The sequence below is a fragment of the Lytechinus pictus genome, chromosome 8 (genome assembly GCF_037042905.1).
Source record: "Lytechinus pictus isolate F3 Inbred chromosome 8, Lp3.0, whole genome shotgun sequence".
Classification (NCBI taxonomy): Eukaryota; Metazoa; Echinodermata; class Echinoidea; order Temnopleuroida; family Toxopneustidae; genus Lytechinus; species Lytechinus pictus.
The window spans coordinates 32,920,383-32,934,992 of record NC_087252.1 but is presented as its reverse complement, the minus strand read 5'-3'; the positions used below and the strand labels follow the sequence as shown (position 1 = coordinate 32,934,992).

Below are 14,610 nucleotides of genomic sequence, written 5' to 3'. Positions count from 1 at the left end.
CTTCATATATTTTTCCTTACAAAAAGCTATCTTGTTCCAAACGTTTTATTCTCCTGTAAGGAATATACGTAAGTACAGCTACGGGTATGTAGTGTGGCCTGCAGCCCGATTCATCCCCTTTAGTGTCTAAGTCTTACCCGTCTACCTATTGAATGTCATTCACATGACAAGAGTTACTCATTAGCAAAATGTCACTGAATTGATCAGCATATCGACAAACGTCTCAGCACCGGTTTTCTTTCCCCTAAATCTCGATTTTTGGTGAGAAAGCCTCAAATTGAGAAGTCTATACTTGAATATTAAAACCTACTTGAATCTATGAATTAAATTTTCGATTTTGTTAACATAGAATCCATGAAGAAGGCCCAAGGCCGAAAGCTCGGATTAAATTGTGGTCTATAAGCAAAGTCCAATCGTCTTGTCATTTTTTTCGCCTATATATATATATTTTATTACCCAATTTGAACATATTTTAACCAATAGTTGTGTGGACAGTATGTTGCCAAGTGATGGTTTAAAATTTGGCCTTTTTTGCCCAACCTTTTTAAGAGTGCAAGATAATTTCGTCATTTTTTAAGTTCTTTCATTTTCGGCTAACAATAATATGTTGTTTACCTTTACACTTCTTCAAGAGATGCTAGTAAAACCACCCATTAGTGATAGAATAAGAGGTTTTAGTTCACTATAACCCAGTTTTGAGATCGGATCCCGTAATATATTTTGTTTTGTTTTGTAATAATATTTACTAAATCATTCAGTTCAAAATCAAAGTGATGGTACATTGCAAAATAGACAAAATATCCAAAAATACAAATAATCGTACAAAATGTCATAGTATTAACATATTCATATACAGTAGATAAATTCATTAACTAACAAAATGTAAATATTAACCATTTATAACCAATATAAATTTACAATTCATATAATAGTTATGCAGAAAATTCATTGATCAACATTAATAAAACTGAATGAAATTTACAATATAAAAAGCGAAAAGAAGGTTCGAGTGCTCACTCCCCACGCAAGCCCATTTACACACAGAAAAGAACGAAATCGCTCTAACACTCGTCAAGTCGCTTTTATTTCTCTTCTATCATACAAACCATTATCCCATCGAATTAATTCAAATGCGTTCTCAATTAAAGCTATTCTATCAAACGGCGATTTAAAAGAATTATGAAACGGCGGATGTTTTCCCAGATCAATAATTCCAATTCATACCGCGTGTAATCAATAAAACGCAATGCATTTTTAAAGTCATTTGTTAATACGATGTATTTTATGAAAGTCTTGTCATTCGTATTTTTACGCCCATATGAGCAGGGTCGTTGCTGGGGTATTTAACATCGGGTGGGGTGAGACGTTCGTATATGTTTTTTTTTTCTTATTTAATTGCGGGGGTATGTTTCAAGATTCAATACACCTCTCAGTTATTCTTTCTTCTGTATTCGCTTTTTCTATTTTTTCCATCTTTTTATTTTTTTTTAACTGACTTTTCTCAATTTTCTAAGGGGTTGGTGTTCATGACGTAAAAAGTCTTATGGGCGACACGAACAAAATAGAAGTAGATGAATCCAGATTACAACAATAACAAAATGAAATAATAAGGACAGCACACTAAGAGATAGCAAGATTTTGAAAATAAGAAAAGGGCTTTTCCACGGGCTTTTCATGTTTACTCCCCAGAGGCTATGACAACAAGCTATCCTATTCGGTTTCCTACAAATCACAAAACATTAAATGGTTTGGCTTCAAGATAACATGAACAGTCAATATGCCATTTAGAAAGCAAAATAACGATCATATTACGCACAGATTAATCAGATGACGCAGGTGATATTCCCACAAGAAAAACGAAAGAGGTCAACACAAAGCACATAATTTGAAACAAGAAAAACTAAATGCCGGTTGTTTCTTATGCAGAAGACAGAAGTGGTTTGTCGTAAGGAGCCTATAGGACGGCCCAGAAATCAAAGAGTTAATTGGTCAGCATGATCAGAGCTTAAACGGAGATTTTCGATTTGAGAACACAACAAAAACTGTGCTGTTTATTAGTTACAGCACCGGTCATTCTAGTCAGGTGTCAGATTTTGGGGGTTAGTTCAACACTTTTTTTTCAACACTCAACGACTTTTATTACAGCACCTTTGGTATTTACCCCGGGGGGAGGGGCACTGACATTGGCGAGTGGATACCATGTGTGACCATAAAAACACGTAAAAAGGATGTCTTTTTCAAGAGAGGGCACGTCACGTACGTAACGTAATAAGGGTGTCAAAAACACTAAAATAATGAAAAAAAACGGTACCTATTTCGTTAGGAAAGCTACGTGTTTAGGGTCAAATTTGCGAGGGTATAAAAAAAGACTAAAATGTTTCATAAAGGATACACTTGTTGCCCCAACATTCAACACGATGTGTTTAGAGTCCGATTTGCGCGAGGTGTGGGAGGTGGGGCCGTACTAAAGGTGAAACTTACGTCCGTGACATATAACAATTAAAATATCGCTGTACTTGTTTAGGGGTTCAATTCAGAGAATATTTGAGAGTATCGTTTTGTTTCCAATACGTGTTAAGGGTAGGGTTTCACATGCCAATACTTATTAAGGGGTGCATTTTCAGAATATGGAAAATACTTGTTTAGGGTGCTTTTTGGGACCCCATGGTCGCACATGGTATCCACTCGTCAATTGAAGTGCGCGCCCCCCCCCCCCCCCGGGGTATTTACGTTTACATCATTGGTGTTGTTTCTAACATATCATTTTATTATTATTTTTTTCATCATTTATAGGCGCTCAAGCAATCGATGAATTTCTTCCGACCGGGTACCCATTCACCTCAACTGGGTTGGGTGCAGCACAATGTCGATAAATTTCTTGCTGAAGGAAAACACTAGGATAGAACCCACGTCCCTCAGATTGAAAAACAAAAGTTATAACCACGCCCCCATAATATCCAGAAAACATCTACATCTGTCTGATATTGATTGGCAGGGTTTGGCAAAATGTTTGATTTTTGTTTATCTTTGTCTAGAAATGAGAAATTGTTGAAGATAAACAAGAGACAGCTGCTGCGACATTAATTAAGGAGTTCTTTCTTTCCACCGGCATTCCCTACTTTCTCTCTCTATCTGTCCACCTTTCCCTCTCTATCTCATCTCTCTCTCTCTCTCTCTCTCTCTCTCTCTCTCTGCCTAAATCCCTCTCTGTCTGGTTCTCTTTCTCTTGTATACTCTCTTACTCTGGCTGTGTCTTCATTTGTTCTTATTTTTCTCACTCATATCCCCCACTCTCATGACTCTTTTTTTTTGTATTTTCTCTTTTCCGCACCCCTACCTTCTCCATCGCTCTCTATTCTTATCTCTTCCCCCTTCTCACTTGCCGAATAAAACATTATCCAATCTGTATTTCATTACAGTTGCAACGTCCCTTTGTACGCTAAATGATGGATCTTTTAATGGTTCCATGACATTTGCTCCGGCGACAATTGCTCCGATGGAAAATCTACACATTAAGTGAAACATAAAACCTAACCTCCAAAACTAAATAAACCCTAATCGTAATCATTACAATATTCTGAACCAAAAACTGTATTACAATCCTATCTCTAATCCTATGCCCTCTGTGATATTATGACCGGAGCAATTGTCGCAGGAGCAAATGTCGTGTCACCCTTTTGGTTAATAGCGAGTAAAATAACAGCATTTGGACCTTGGCGAATGATTAATAAACCTCTTATGACTCATTCACTGATTAACCAGGAAAACAAGACTGGGATGTGGAAAAGGGGAGGGGATTGGATGATCCACAATGCCCCCCCCCCCCCCCCGCCGCCCTGAGAATGAAAAATTAATAGATGAAAAAAGGGCGTTCCTCCCCCCCCCCCCCCCCCCCCCCCATTATGCACCTGCACCCTTACGTTAAGATATGTAGGATGAATAATAATTATCATTGATTTCTGGGGTTTCCACGCAGTCAAGCTTAGCTTATAGTGGCAACCCCTGCAACCTTCTAAAAGTCGATATGTTTTAATATAAAATTCAATTTTGTTCAATGTTTTCTTTGTCAGTTATATGTATAATATTATTGTACTTTCTTTGTTAATGTGTTTATGAAAAAGTGTTGCAGAAACCAATAAATGAAATGAAATGAATAAATAAAACAGATAAATAGATATAAAGATAAATATCAAACGAATACGTATATAAATACAAGTAGAATCGGATAAATGTAATGAATGGAAAACAATTGAAATTAAATAAGCGCAGTCATGAAAATAATTGAGTATTGAGTGCGATTAATTGAATAGATCAGCTCCACAACCAAGCAATATGCTTCATGTAACAAGACATTGGATTAAGTTGAAGTCAACTAACATGGTTACACTTCGTAATTCCGAAGGTTCGTAATTCCGAAGGTTCGTAATTCCGAAACACGTAAATTGCCTATACCTCGATGTTCGTTAATCCGAAAACGTAAAAGGGTTCGCTAATCCGAACATTTGTGGCGTTATTCCGAAGGTTCGATAATCCGAAAACGAAATAAGGTTCGATGTTCCGAAGGTTCGTTAATCCGAAAACGAAACAAGGTTCGTTGTTCCGAAGGTTCGTTAATCCGAAAACGAAATAAGGTTCGTTGTTCCGAAGGTTCGTTAGTCCGAAAACGAAATAAGGTTAGTTTATCATTTAGATTTCGGACTAACGAACCTTCGGAATAACGAACCTCATTTCTTTTTCGGATTAACGAACCTTCGGAATTACGAACCTCACTTCGTTTTCGGACTAACGAACCTTCGGAATTACGAACCTCATTTCGTTTTCGGACTAACGAACCTTCGGAATTACGAACCTTCGGAAATACGAACCTTCGGAATAACGAACCTTCGGAATAACCGAACCTTCGGAATAACGAAGCTTTGGAATTACGAATGTATGCGAACTAACATACCAGAAAATAGGAAAAATAGGAAAGTACTGTTTTCAAATTAACTCATCATGCAAGTGTGATATAAGTTTGCAGTATTCGCACACTTCCGTTTTAAAGGCCCCCTCACACCTAACCGAATTGCCTGAAATATGCCTTGCGATGCCTGGCGAAAGGCTTTTTTTTTATCGTTTTCAATGGTAACTGATATAAAATCATATTTACCCTTCGTGTTTGGGTTCGTACACATTGGGGGCCTTCAAATGTATACAATGCCTTATTCACTTGTTTAGTACCAAAATGTGTACATCCAGTGTTTCCTGGCAGTGACATAATTATATCCATGATGTCAACAAGAGCCAAATAATAACGCATCATCTATTGCCCAAATAAAATGAATGTTAAGTTCATTGGAAATTAATAGAAGGTAATACCAGGCCAAAAACTCAACTGCAAAATAATATTCACGGATATTTATGTAATAAAAACATTCAATTAAACAAATAAACACGGTTCAATGCTACTGTCATACTAAAATCAGTGTCTATCATTCAAAATAAATTCGTTAGAGCTTTAATTGGTGAAAAGTAGAGTCTTCGCTATTGTGACTGACATACTGACCACACAGCAATTGGCTAAAAAAAAATATTCAACTCTGGGTAGTTTTCAACCAATACTGTGTAGTTTCCATTCAAAGCACACGTTATTGGTTTCAAACTACCCCATGTACCCAGAATTGGGTTAAAGTTTTAACCAATTGTTGTGTGGACAGTATGTTGCACACCAGTTTTAAGAGTGTATCATAATATATGTCCTTGGTAAAATTGGCATTGTATATAAAAGGAAGATACCTATTCCGATCTATCTTTACCCCTACTTCCGAATTAATGAAAGGGATGAGCTTGACTGGGAAGACTGCAGTTCAATACTTTATTTAAATAAATATTCACAGGCTCAATAAAGTTTTCTTCATTTATCATAATAAAGAAATTAAAATGAAATGGGAATAAATCGAATTCGATACATACCTTCACCAGGACGGTTTTGAGTGACAACCACCTTGTATGGATCCCTGAAAAAAAACATTTAAAAACAATTAGTTTTGTTACATGATAATAAAATTAACAATTATTAAAATAAGTGTGTCAATGTAATTGTTATTATAAGGCTACTATTATTAGTATTATTATTATTATCAGTAGTAGTAGTAGTAGTAGTAGTAGTAGTAGTAGTAGTAGTAGTAGTAGTAGTAGTAAAAGTTGTATTAGTGGTAGTAGTAGTAGAAGTAGTAGTAATAGTAGTAGAAGTAGTAGTAGTAGTAGTAGTAGTAGTAGTAGTAGTAGTAGTAGTAGTAGTAGTAGTAGTAGTAGTAGAAGTTGTAGTAGTGGTAGTAGTAGTAGTAGTAGTAGTAGTAGTAGTAGTAGTAATAGTAATATAATTGTTATTATCATCATCTTCATCAACATCATCAGCCTCATATGATAGCACTACTACTCCTAGAAATAGCAGCAGCAACAACAAACAAAATAGGTAAACGACAAAAGAAAAGGTAGACCAACAAAATACTTAATCCACCTAATGCATTCTGATTCTCCTATCCAAGAATAACATGCTAATGCATTTATGATTAATTGAAACCTTAGCGACAGGCCGCCATTAACATTCAGGCAGTGTTCTTATGTTGGATCTGTCATTTGATTGCTTCCGTATTTATCATAATACGAAGTAATCAGCAATATCATTATATAAAGCTGCACACAATTATAGACAACCATTGATAAGCCTGACAAGTAAATATAAAACAATAAAAATATTGACTGTTTTTTTTTTTTTTTTTTTTTTTTGGGGGGGGGGGGCTTGGCCGTGTCATTTATATAAATGTATCATAATGTTGTTGTTTTTTTTTTTTTGAATTCAAATCATATATTCATCATTGTCATCTTCATTATTTATATTTCAAATAAATTGTTACCATCGAATAACTAGAAAAGAAAAATCAGGGCTTACCTTGTTGTGTTAATGGGCATTGTTGGAGCTATAGAAACCAATGCTCCTTGCTGATCCTTGAGAGCTATGGTTGCCCATCTGCGAATCGGGAGAGAGTGTGAGATTAAAACAAAACGCATCAAGAGGAATGGAGAGTGGCGGGGGGGGGGGCAACGATGATATATTTTTACCATTGTATTTAGGGTTAGAGTAATACTGAAAACGTGTTCTTGCGAGACTGTGTGCGGATGTTGTGTGTTGTGTGTGTACGCGCTAAATCGCGTGTGCGCGTGTTGGTCTTGATGTGTAAATGTTTTGCAAGTGTGTGTGGGGGAGGGGGAGGAGGATGCGTGCGCGTGTAAATGGCGAGTGTGAAAACCGGGGTATGGGCAAGCCGGGATTTTAATAGAAATATCATGAGTTGGTTTCCAGAAGGCTCGTGTAATATTCGTTTCCACAGAGACTAATTGGTGTCACCATATGTTTTACAAGTCTTTGAACAAATATAAAAAAAATCGAGATCAAATACAAAAAATATGATACGTATCCTGTCTTTATAATTTATGTTCCTATGGAAACGCAAAGAATGACAGTGGAGAAATTTGTAATTTTTTTCAGAGGTAACGAAGAGTGATTTAGCTCAGCTGTTAAAACAGGAGTATGACGGTCTGAAATACGATTGATATTTGGATGGCTGAAAGGGCACGTCTTTTCTCTTTTCTTCGTGGTCTTTAAGTGTCATTTCTTTCTTGGTGGCTGACATTTTCAAATCGAAATTCGATGCCCATCCGCAAACAATTTCCCTCTTTTGCTTTTCTCGCAGAGGAAACTGTTGCTTTTACTCTCACGTGCAAGAGTAGGTAACAAATGTCAAAACAAAATTGTATGTAATTTCATTAAAGCTTTTTTACTGTTTACTGGTGGCGTTTTCATGTTACTTGTGAAGGCAGCTGATATGGATTTGAGGTGTTTAAGTATTCATCTCATGTAAGAAATAAAATTACATTTTTCCATCATTACATTTCACATATTTCTTAAAGTTCGCTTAGAGCTTTGGTAAAGCAAGTCTAAGTAGTTTATAACGTGACATTCCGCCGATTATTAATTTTGTGAACACTCAAATATTCAAATATTAAATATCTAGCGCCTTGACAGCACAATATCTCAATTTGCGTTTGGAAATAAATTTTTATGATCGGGTATTCACACTTTAAAAATCTTTGTTAAATGAAGAAATACGCAGAAATTCTAGTTTGGCCGGGTGCCTAATAAAAAATAAATCTTCAAATAAATCACAAAATCTGCCCTGTAAAACACAATCTCATTTCATGCCTTCCACATTATTACCGCTTTCAGGCATGTATTATACAATTATTGTAAATTTGAATAGTGACAGATGCATTTAGGGGGATTTACCAAGCCTAAAGGCAGCAGGCTTTAAAGGGGTACTCCAGGCTGGAAATAATATTATTTGAACAGATGAAGAAAAATCAGACAAACAAAATATTGAGAATTTTATTTAAAAAAAATTGGTCAAGGATAACAAAGTTATAGAATTTTAAAGATTTGCGTTATTCCGGTGAAACAGTTCCAGGCATGTCTTCATGAGCAAACTGATGATGTCATATCCCCTCTTGTTATTTTATATTGTATAATAGCCAGGGGTTCCTGGGTTCCGCGGAACCCTGCCGCTTGCCAACAGCAAAATAAAAAGAAAAAAAAAGAGAGAGAGAAAAGGAGGAAAGTCGTTCATTGTAGCTTGGTGGATGGAAAATTCCAGGGTTTCCAATGACTTCATCCCACCCCCCCCCCCTCGCCCACAATGAGTCGATGCGTGTATCTGAAAAAAAAGGTTAATTTATTTCTAATCCAGAACCCCTTCACAATAATTCCTAGCTACGGCCCTGGGTTTATTCAAAATTACCCCTTTAATCCACCGAAGGGTGCGCAGATAGACATTTTAACGACGGAAATAACAGAATGACAGAGACGATAATCGTTTATTATTTCAAGGTTTCCAATCAAGAATACTGGCATTAAAATTAATTGACAAGATAAGTTACAATAATTGAGGCATGTATCAGATGCCACAGGGCAGTTTGGAAACTGGAGGAAGGGTAAAGCCGAAAAGCCGAAAGAGTCCATGCAATAAATCATAATAAGATGTTTATTTTTACGTCTTTGAAGCTGTTTGGGGGGAATCCATTGTGTGCGTGTGTGGAGGGGGAGGGGCTGAATCCTGCAGACCCCGCCATCCCGCCCTACATGTAGTCTGCTGTGCAAACCCTTCCCTTGAGTTTAAGTTTCTGAATGTGCAGCCTGCTATAAATGCCACATGTACTGAGTGCTAGTCTTTGCGTGGAGACACACTTCTTGATCAGAGTTTGAATCAGGGTCTGTGCCTGCGGACTCCTCCGGTCCCGAGGCCCCTGTGTATACGTACATGTATATTGCTTTCATATTGGACTAAATGGAATCATGGATCTTACCTACTCACACCGGCGGCTGAGGTTAGAAGATCATGGATATCCCGGGATCCACAATGGGTACTGAAGATGATCTGATGGGAAAGAAAGGGCATTTTAATTTTACTTTATCGTGTGAAGAACGAGACTTGGCGAAAAGAAGGAAAAGCCTCAGACGCAGCCAAGTTTACTGTGAGTGGTTGTGTATAAATAAATAAATAACAAAATAAATAAATATATATATATATTATGATTTTTCATTATAGATCGATCATGCGACATTAAAAACAAGTTATGACAAATTAATTAGATTGCGTCAAAATAAAGCATCATAAAGATGCACGTATCCAAAACAGTGAGCAGAAGCGCACAAAGGATGACCAAAATTTATTTTGACGCAATCTAATAATTTTTTTCATAACTTGACAAAGCCCTATGGGCTAAAATTCGTTAAAATATTACTGTCCACGGAGTTTTTATACTTTTTTTTGTTTGAACCTACTTATAATCTCCGAGCAGATCATTTGACTATATATATATATATATATATATACATATATATATGTATGTATTTATATATATAAATAAATGTGAGAAATTATACGTGTAAAACAGCTTTGGCAACTCTTTTATCTAAATATTTTGTGAAAGAAATGGATGAAGAGAACAATGGTAGGCGTAGCTTAAATCAAGGTGCCCAAGAGCTATCTGCCTTTTGGAAAAAAGTGGGATGCCGAAAAAAATGTCTCTGCCGGGAATTGAACCCGGGCCCCCAGCTTGGAACGCCGGTGCCTTAACCACTAGACCACAGAGACGGGTTAATGGCAAGGGTGACCCCGATCCAACTGACCGTCAGATAAACATATTTTCGACACTCACTAATCATAGTTTCCTTTGGCATCACCATTTTTTTTCTAAAGGGCAGATAGCTTGATTTAAGCTATGTCTACCATTGTTCTCTTCATCCATTTCTTTCACAATACATATATATATATATATATATTATATAAATAGTGTACAATATATTGTACAATATACTGGATTATATGTACGACAAATAAAAAAAAATTATCTCGAGTGCATGCATATTTCACCGAGGCCGAAGGCCGAGGTGAAATAAACCTGCACGAGGAATAATTTTATATTTGGAGTAATATATTCCAGTAATATTGTATGATAGAACGTTCATTATTTATTATAGTAAATTGTACAACGCCTACTTAGCTTGTTATACGCGAGCAAATGGGAGGCTGATTGTCAAGCATTCGTGCCATTGCACACGTACCATCCTAAATGTACCGTCCATAATGTAAAGTTACACAAGTCAGGAAAAGGTGACGTCACTGTAAAAATAAAGATTCAGCGCATTGCATGCGCTTAGTAAATGCAGACGCGAAGGGGTTACTGGCTAAATGCGCATTGTCGTTCATCGATATTCTCCCCATTCCTTTTAACACGGGTTTTACCCTCCATAAATCGAAAGATATATTGTACATATGTACAAAATAACTTTTTGAAGGGAGGTCACGCGGTACCAATGTAGCCAATTACAGTTCGTATTTTACTACCACTATTTACTATATATATATATATTTTTTTTTTTTTTTTTTTTTTATTGTTATTTAATTTATTATTATTAAGTTCAACAACTGATGAAGATACCAGTTCATTACAATATAAACGAAAAGGAAGCCCTCCTTGTAAGTCATCAACGCAGGCAATGCAATGGCTTCCGCCTCTAAGATGGCGAGGCGATAATCTAGTGCGTTGCATTTCAAAATTTCAGAACAAATTCCGAATCTTAAATCTTTGATTTTGAGGTTACGAAAAGAATGCTTGAATATCAATATTGGAGTACTTTCATTCTTCGAAACACTTTCCCGAGGGGCCTTACTTTGTACTTCATTATCCCCAGCAAAGAACAGAAAATGGATAATAATTATAAAATAATTATTCTGATAAGAAACATTCGTTAAAAGCATCGCTTTCTTTGAATAATGTTAATAACGCCAGCTAGCTTCCAATGTTCATCTTTGTTTTTCATATATTTATTTAAAACCTCAAATAGTTTCAATTTGTCAATCTACTTTACACCAACAATCATGTACAGTCTATTTTTTATATGGTTGAAATATTTTGTACTGTTCATTGAGCTCCCCGGGTCCTTGCGCACGGGGGTGGTCAAGACTTCATTATCGAGATGGCTTGTATGGCGCTTGGGCGTTACCTCCGCCAGCGCCCGATTTAAATGAGTTGTTTAGTGTTTAATCCCTTAGAAGTTAAGTCTTAATAAGTCTGATTATTATTATACTACTTTGGGTTTGTTTACAATTTCTTTGCCTGTGTCACTTGTTATTTTCCCTTCCCACCCCCTCTCTCTCTTTCTCCGACTCTTTCCTTTTCTCTCTCTTTGACACCTTCAGTTTTCTTCTCCCCCCCCCCCCCGTCATTTCTACTCATTTTTATTTACTAGCAATTGTAAATCTATTTGATGAATACGCATTTGTTTATATTGTTTTGGGCTTTCAGGATGCTTTTTTTTACTCGATGTGTAATTGCAGAATGTTTCAACTAATGGGTTTCTATATCCCTCTTGAATTTAAAATGTGTGTTGTTAACTGTAGAGGGTGTACGGTTATCATTTATCTTTACCCATAATTCGTCCATATAGTTTTATATTATCTATATCACATATTGTTTTCGATCACTCATGTTGCATGCTACACCCGTTTATATTGCGAGTACTTTATTATTGTTTAGTTATTAATATATATTGTAAATCAACCATTGGCACTGGGACAGGAGGCTTCATGCAACAGTAATTCTGTTAACCTTTTCTGTCCCTTGGGTTCCAATGGTTGATATTTCTTATTTTGTATTGTTTATACTGAAATGCATTTTTGTATTATTTGCCGAATAAATGATAATACTGATAATGTCAACTTATAAAATAAATGTTGATGTTCGTTCTAGTTGTGAATTATGTTGGTATGAAAAAGGCATGAAAGAATGAAAACTAAAAAAAAAAAAATCTTACTCACAACCATCACTCGATATCTTTCATCTTCAAATATATACTGAAAGATGTATATACATTTACATTGTGTGTATAATGTGTGTGCGGGTAGGATCCTTATACAGTATTGATTTTAGACGTTATCATCGCTTTTAATTGAAAGAAATATTACAATAATATCGATTTTGCAATGGTTGCCTTACTCACTTCTTTTACATTTATATTTAGTATCACCGAAAGCAGATAACTGTCGTTCATGAAAGAAATAGGGGGGAATAAACATTTTGTCACAAACTACCGATTTTCCATATATTTACTATGTAAAACACAAATCAACGCGATAACGTTTCTCTCTCATACCCCTTCCTTTCCCCCTCCTCCCCCCCCCCCCCCCATCTATCTCTCTCTCTCTCTCTTCCTATTTGTTTTACAGTATGTATATACTGTACAATTACTTTATTTTTTGCTGAAATACCTACTTTTTTCAATTTTTTCCAAAGCGCTTAGGGACTTGGTTTGTGATAAGCGTTATACAAATAATGTTGTTATTATTATTATTATTATGTCTACCGAAATATCGCTGTAGTTGTTGTCGTTACCATCTTAGTATAAAACCTTAATAAATATGGATTAAAAGAAGAATGACAGCAGTCTTTAAATCACATGGTCCTCATTAAAGCAATATTTTACATTTTATAACGAAATAAAACAATATTTGTAAGGTTGTTTGCCGTGGAAAGAAGTGCACTTTCGTCATTTAAATGGTATGAAAACATCACCAAAGAATTGTTTCATATACTCCTTGGCAGTAGAAAAGATTATTGAATGAGCTTAATGCAACTTGTAATATCAACGCACGAATGGTTTTACTGGTAAATATTATGAAGTCGAATACGTTGTTTTCTTACCTTTTCAATCCTCCCATCGAGATCTAAATAAATGGTGCGTGGCTTGTTGTATGAGGCTCCATTACCCATTATCACGCTATTGGTGTGTATAAAACAACACAGAACTTGGTCAGTCCGCTCTTTCAGGTATTATTACAAATCAATAGGTTACACACGTCGTTGTTTTCCTCCTTTGTTTAGAAACGTAGCAATACGTAGATCTTTCCTTCCACGGCGTCAAAATGTTAATCACGCCTTTTTCAGGCAAACGCAATCTTTTCCTGCGAAAACGACTCGTCACGAAACCGAAGAATGCTTGTTTATCATGGTGAAATGAACATCTTGGTTCGAAGATTTGTACTCCGTGTCTGATTTTTACAATATACGAGTTCTTGTATTCATCTGCATCATCGTTCGCTCATTGCCCTTAGCCATCAAATGAGGCAGACTCTCCGCGTTATCCTTGCCTTTGATCGGAATAGCGAGGAAGCGCGCCTATTATGAAAATTACACTGTGGTTGCTATGTCAACCGCAGCTTTGAAGCCATACGATGCTGAGAGCGTTCCGTAGCGAAATTAGCATTTTATTCATTTCGTTTTGAAAGCTAATGGAAGCAAAGAGTTTTATAACAAAAAAAAAAGCAGAAAACTGTGACCAATATAGTTTCAATCAATTCTTAAAGATATTGTAACGATGCGAATCATATGAACTACCTTGGAAACCTGAAGCCTCTCCAAATGATGTGTATTGAGTTATAATCAAAGTAACATGAATGATGTGAAAAAATGAAGCACCGCCTCTATATTATAGGCCTGACTGAAAGGGTGGGTAGAATCGCGCTATATGAGAACCCCACCCTTCACCCAAAAGCTAGCCCCCCCCCCCTCCTCATGTTCTGCCGAAAGCTAGCATTCTGACTTTTTTCTTGTTATTATTTTTATTGCCATTATTATAAGTAGTATTATTATCATCATTATTGTTATTGTTATTAATATTATAATTATCATTATTATTATTATCATCATTGATCATTATTATTTTATTATTTGTTTGGCGTCACCTGTGCTTAGAAGGCGAAACGCCTCAATCCAGAAAAATGCTGATTTGAATCAATATAGAGTATCAAACAAGCCTAATTCTGTAAATTTCTTAAAAATCGGCAGAAAAATAAGTTATGACATTTGAAAGTTTTCCTTTTTTACAGAACAGTTTTATCCACAACTCAGTGATATGCAAATAAGAGATTCGATGTTGTCCCTCCCTCACCATTTCTCTTTTTTTATTGTTTGAATTACATAATATTTCAATTTTCACAGATTTAAAAACAATAG

General features: G+C 35.9%; 1 protein-coding gene and 1 non-coding gene across 2 annotated transcripts; both read right to left on the bottom strand.

Moving 5' to 3' along the window:
- Window positions 1-1,705: 1,705 nt before the first annotated feature.
- Window positions 1,706-13,726, bottom strand: LOC129266508 (high affinity cGMP-specific 3',5'-cyclic phosphodiesterase 9A-like). The gene is made up of 5 exons (XM_054904363.2): window positions 13,300-13,726; window positions 9,400-9,470; window positions 6,932-7,009; window positions 5,953-5,996; window positions 1,706-1,722 (listed from the first exon to the last, which is right to left on the bottom strand). Exons 1-5 carry the CDS (start codon window positions 13,366-13,368, stop codon window positions 1,706-1,708), a joined length of 279 nt encoding a protein of 92 aa, XP_054760338.2. The 5' UTR covers window positions 13,369-13,726.
- Window positions 10,119-10,190, bottom strand: TRNAG-UCC (transfer RNA glycine (anticodon UCC)). The gene has a single exon. It is a non-coding gene; the product is annotated as a tRNA-Gly (tRNA).
- Window positions 13,727-14,610: the final 884 nt, after the last annotated feature.

Bases quoted from the DNA above. Each gene is read 5' to 3' on its own strand.
- LOC129266508 (XM_054904363.2), bottom strand. From the start codon at position 13,368: ATGGGTAATGGAGCCTCATACAACAAGCCACGCACCATTTATTTAGAT. The intron at 7,010-9,399 runs GTAAGATCCATG...CCCGATTCGCAG, and splicing joins TCAGCCGCCGGTGTGAGTAG to ATGGGCAACCATAGCTCTCA. The intron at 5,997-6,931 runs GTAAGCCCTGAT...GTTTTTTTTCAG, and splicing joins ATGCCCATTAACACAACAAG to GGATCCATACAAGGTGGTTG.